This window comes from Dendroctonus ponderosae, unplaced genomic scaffold (assembly GCF_020466585.1).
Source record: "Dendroctonus ponderosae isolate FM_Combo_2020 unplaced genomic scaffold, Dpon_F_20191213v2 Dpon_F_20191213_3, whole genome shotgun sequence".
NCBI classification, from domain to species: domain Eukaryota; kingdom Metazoa; phylum Arthropoda; class Insecta; order Coleoptera; family Curculionidae; genus Dendroctonus; species Dendroctonus ponderosae.
Window position 1 is genome coordinate 8122626 of NW_026018508.1, and position 6000 is coordinate 8128625.

Genomic DNA, 6000 nt, shown 5'->3' on the forward strand with positions numbered 1-6000 from the left:
GCTGAAATTGCTCTAACTTGATTGGGCATAGTCGACATCGGAAACCTTTTCAATAAGTGGGGGCAGAGCACATGAATTACCTTTAACGGAAGACAAAATATAAAAAATTAGAGAACCGGTTGAGCGATCATCAGAACAGTTCAGTGAAGAGTGAAGACCAAGCCTTCAGAGTAGGTGTATGGGATTTTTCGGCAAGAAGATTCATTCGTATTTAGTAATTTTTTTTCGGAAAACTAATGCTTTTGCATAAATTCCATCAGGAACGCATAAGTGGTCTGGAGAAGCAGGGCTCGAAGGGTACCTAAATAATATTCAAACGTATGGACTATAGTAATTCCCTATATCGGGTACTACTCTTACGGCAACCACAATGGAAGAAAGTCAAAGTATACCGTGCAAGTTGAGTAGATTAAAAAAAAAAAGCGCAAAGTGTTTCTTGGGAAAAATTTGGAAGTCAGGAACCCAGACTAGCAATAAGGTGAAACCATCCACTACTGGGAACGCAAAACGCCAAAGATCTGGCCAATATTGGAAAGCCATACAAATTACCACTGAACACAAGTACACGATATTTATTGCCCTTTGCAGGTAAACAATGCTGAAATTGCTCTAACTTGATTGGGCATAGCCGACATCGAAAACCTTTTCAATAAGTGGGGGCAGAGCGCATGAATTGCCTTTAACCGAAGACAAAATAGAAAAAAATACAGAACCTGTTGAACGATCACTAGAACAGTTCAGTGAAGACCAAGCCTCCGGAGTAGGTGCATGAGATTTCTCGGCATGAAGAGAATTATTTCGTAAATTTTTGTTCGGAAAATAATGTTTTTGGATAATTTCTTCACTATACATCACGAAACACCGCGTCTTCTGTTTTTATTTCCAAACATATAAAAGTGTGGAGCGCTGTGGCGCTGTATCAATATGGCAAGCCGTATCGGTGTCGCTGTGTGAACACCTGACCACTGTGTTACCCAGGCCTACTTTGTATTAATAGTTATCAACATTTTGTCGAAATTTCATTAAAGTAAGTCATCTATAACAAGAAATGTGACTAAAATTAAATATCACATATTCCCTTATAGGAAAAATTAATAATTATTCGAGTGGCTGCAAAATTTCTATTATATCAAAAACGGTTTGACTTAGGTATAGGATATTATACATGAATTGTATTTAAAATTTGGAGAATAATTCAATAATGTAATAATACATAGGGTGTTCCATTTAAAATAAGCAAGTTGGTACCCACTGTCGGTATAACCAGAAGTGGGAAAATATTTTAGGTCGCTTGCCCCCAATGACTTCGACACACTGTCCAATTTTAAAATTCCTCGTTATTACAGTTTGCCAGATATCGATCGCGGCGGTTACCTTGTATAGGGTCTTAAATTCTTGCAAAAAATTTTTGGGGATCGAGGTGAAGCACTCTAAATTTTTGTCGGATAACTTCGCTTGTCCCAGGGTCATTTACGTATGGAATTGTTTGAAATCCATATATAATATGTTCAGTCATTTTGTCTAAAATGCCAAATACTAAGTTTCGTTTTAAATTGATTTTTTTTAAATAAAACGTTTTAAATATTTTGATGTCCAAAAGTGCGTAATTTACAACATGCCTCAAAATTACTCAAAAAACAGTTTGGGACTAGGAATTATAAGAATTATTGTAAATAAATTTTAGAAAATGCATTGAGGGCGATAGTTTTTATAAAAGAAGTTTTTCACAAGAAACATCAATGATAACTTATTATATTGCATATTTAATTTATTCATTTCCACGGTATTTCAACCTAACATAAATAAGTATTTGAATTTTTGCAATTAGAATCCTCAGCAAAAAAATGTTAATGTAATGCCTTAGTTTTTTTATTTCTCTGTTGCAATAAGACTTATACGAGCGCCTAAATGCCTCTATTGTTGATATATTGCTTTTTGCAACTTTATCCCAAACTAGTGTATAAGTTGCAACACTCAATACACATAATACTGCATGTTAAATTTTTTTAATTGTGATATCTAGGACTACAACATTAAAGTCTTGTCACCAATGGGATCAAATTTGTATCTTACGAATATCGTAAACATGCTTTCTACATGGCGGTCAAAATTAGGCGACAAACTATTCAAAATATAAATATTAAGTCAAACATCTTTGTATCTTTGCTGCCTGTCGGTGGTAGAACTACAAAACGAACACTTGCTCCGTTTGCAACTACATATTTCCACCTATCTAAATGTTTGCTAAATATTCATCGAAAACTGTTTATTACATCATAATGTGATCTTTCAACCAACATTGTTTGTAATGCTCCAATTTTATACGTTTATGTACAATTATTTAACTTAATGCTGTAAAAGTCTAGAGGCACAAACGAAAAGGTCGGTGATTTAATCGAAAAATGTTAACCAGAAAACTTTTAGAAATGTGAAGATAGTTGTCAATATCAGATTCGTTTTTAAATTCTGATGATATGTTAAGACGCAAATACGCCAAACATTTGTATTTTATTTAGAATATATAGGAGGTGAATAGAATCTCAACGAATTCAACAAATATGGAAATATATACCAGGCGATTATGATGCGAATTACTGAAATTCGCACCATTATTAAAGGGTTAGTACCATATGCGGAACCAGCATAACATATCACTATTAGAAATACATGTAGGAAGATGATTATTTCAATGGGTGGTCTGATGCTGATAACATTTTGCTACTTCGTTCAAGAAAAAAGTAAATGTTTTTAATGGTTTCTTAATTATAAGCATAGCACTAGAGCAATGGTTTCTACACATACCCATAAGCCGCTAATTATTGTATTATTATGCTCTTAATTGCTCATTATTTGCCTTCACCTATGGCTAGTTATCTTTACTTTATCGGTGCACTATTTACTACAATATACACTTATTGGCGTTCGACTTATTCCATCATTTATGTTTAACAAATGATAAGATACTCGTTTTACTGTTTGCCCCAAGAACAACTATCAAACTTAAATTTATTACAAGTCTCCCTCGCATCCTGTGTTGCAGATAAGAATCACAGTTCATTTTATTTGTAATTCTGCATTCAATTATTGTTGGAGTCTAACACTCCGCATTGTGTCAATCATTCCTCATTAATTCAAATTAAGATATTCCCTGTTTATGAACTATTTATGAAGCCAATTATTTTTTAAATGTAAATGAAAATATCCTTGAATAGCAGCCTTTCAGTGTTTTAAGTTGATGTGTCTAGTGTTTTATTTTTCAGCAGCTATTTATTATTGCGTTTCAAGGTAATTATTTCAATTTATAATATGTTTACAGTGGTTCTAACTTAAACATATTTTTAAAGATATTTTTAAAATTTAGTGTTTGATTGGTTTGGGAACCAGTTTTATAAAATTCTAAATAAATCATTTAAGATAAAATATGTACAGGATGGCTCACATTCAAGTACATTTTCAAAGGAATAAAAAAGCGTAATTTTAAAAATCTTAACAGTTCGTTAAATGAATTAAGCGAAAATGTAAATAATTGTAAAATCTATAGGACCGCTTCAGTAGAATATGGTGAACGACAAATTTACGAATTCATAAAATGTTTATCGTTAACGTACGCACATTTTTATAGCATGCAATATTTTAAAAACAAATATTTCATTCGTTTTCCTTTTTAAAATTTTTTTTTCAAAAATTCGTCCGGTCGCCCATCATTTTGTTATTAACATTAGCAAACTTGTCTTGGTATATGCTTCTAACTCATTTAAAGCGGTGCACCCTCATAAATCGTATATTTATTGCCCTATTTTGACAATTTTTTTTGGATTTTTGAACGCGAAAATTGTACCTACTAGGTATAGTACGTAGTGTCACATTTTAGCGACGAAAAGTATTTCCTACTTGGACATTAATTACAGTTTTTTTATAAATATATTCCGTTTTTAAGTGGATCATATATTTATGGTGTTGATAAAAAAATGTTGTCTTTTGCCCCAAAAAACATAACATGATCTTTGATTGATTTAATGGATTTGTGCCATTTGTAATATTTTTAGGAATTAATTAATTCATTAAAAGCATTTAATAGTTTATAGGATTTTACGAACATTTTTAATGTAGTCCAAAAATTAAATGCCCTGAAGCCCATTTTAATACAATATGTCGGAAACTTTAGAAAGAAACGAACAAATATTATAAACTTTATTAAGGGCCTCGTATTTTCTCATGGGACACATTTTTGGATATAATGGGCCATTTTGCTTATGGTAATTGAACATTGCTTTAATATAAAATGAACATTTTTTCATGTATGGTAACTACTGAAAAGTATGCATATCCATTTATGGCTCTTCTGGTGGATTTAGAAAAATGAGTCACTCACTCGTTACCTTTAATACATATGGAAACAAGCATTTTACAAGGTGATTCATGAGCAAGACCCTTCGTGACACTTTTAATTTTAAGACAAAAATGTTATACTTTTATGGCATTGGCTTCTGGCTGAAATGTGTAGTCAATTGACTGTAACATTTTCTTAAATGCTTTCAAAGAAAAACATTCAAACGAGACGAGAACATATGTCTAAAAACTGCTTTACATTGGTTAATGGATCCAGTGGAGAGAGCTATGTTATGTGGTTATTGCCCATATGTCTGTATTTTAGATACAGGGCGTAAAAAAGGAGGCATACATAGTTAAATAAAAAAAATAAAGTAAAAATAGGCTTGCAACATTTATTTGCTATTATTTGCTGCTCATTCGATATATTAAAGAAAACGAAATTTAAAAAAAGCTACGTAAAATGTTGAAAATCAGTCACTCACAACATTTTAATTCTTTACGAGAATGTGTGGATCTTATATCATTGCGGTTAAAAGAAAAATTTTCTGCGAAAGTTTGAGATCAAGAAAAATATATGGGAAACAATTTCCTCTACCAATTGATCCTCAATTCCCAAACTTTCATTGATTTAGTATCTATTTAATAAGCAGTGGGGTTTAAACGGAGGATGTTCAATCAAAAAAGTTGACAAAACGCGATTATGAACTATTATTTGCTAAGGAGTATTTCTTCTAAATTTACCGATCAAGAAAAACTTGCGCGACGGTTTTGACTTGATTTCGATGGTGGCACAGTGCTTGTTTTTTCCTGAATGATCGATTTGCTTGTCATGAAACACTGGTTTTGCGCCTCTATTTGTCTCTCTATGTATTCCCAAAGAATATGAACTTAATGGCCGAATGTTAATGAATGAACTAATAATGAATAGTTTAGGTTTTGAGGAAAATATTTTAAAAATGAACTAAAAATATTATATTTGGATGTCGTTTCTCAACTAACATCCTCCTGGATGCCTAAAAGTTACTAAATAGAAAATTTGTGTATGTTTATAGGTCAAGTGTTCAATAATGAGTCGCCCTGTATGCATTCCTCGCATTCAACGAATATTTTTAATTTGGGAACATATTTTTTTTAGTATTGGGATCTTCTGCAATCCAGACCTAACGACAATCACGCGTCCAGCTCCTATCATATCGATATCAGTAAGTTTGGCGAAGATCCGGCTTTTCTGCGTGATAAGAGCGTATCTTGCAACGTAGGACTAGATTCTAGTCCTAGACCTACTACCGTAATAGGTTTAGCTCATAGTCACAGCAGAAAGAAAAGTTTTAAAGAGAGTTTCAAAAGCAAAGATAGAGACTTAACAAATAAATTCAGTACAAGAAAGAAAGTCAACTTTGAAGAAGAAAATCAAGAAATGAAAACCCGAGCAGATAATTGCGCAAAAATGTTGAACAAGGTTGATCTGTTGGATGGCAAATTGCAGCAAACCAATTTGAATGAAGAGAAAAGTGTGAGTGTCAATAGCTTATCAAGCGTCGCAGCAGACAACATTAGTTTTATCGATGAAGGAAAGGATCTAACTGATCGTAGCAATATGGTATCTGATTTAGTGAAAGAATCATCAATTACGGGTAAGTAGAAATGTTTTTGACATTAATTTTTAAA

At 32.4% G+C, this 6000-nt stretch overlaps 1 protein-coding gene across 3 annotated transcripts in view; it reads left to right on the forward strand.

Moving 5' to 3' along the window:
* Positions 1-6000, forward strand: part of LOC109539954 — a 28811-nt gene that overhangs the window by 10431 nt on the left and 12380 nt on the right. For all 3 annotated transcript variants that reach the window (XM_019908033.2, XM_019908031.2, XM_019908032.2), the window contains exon 8: positions 5468-5966. In XM_019908033.2, the coding sequence (XP_019763592.2) occupies positions 5468-5966 (499 nt within the window). The remainder of the gene's footprint in view (positions 1-5467; positions 5967-6000) is intronic.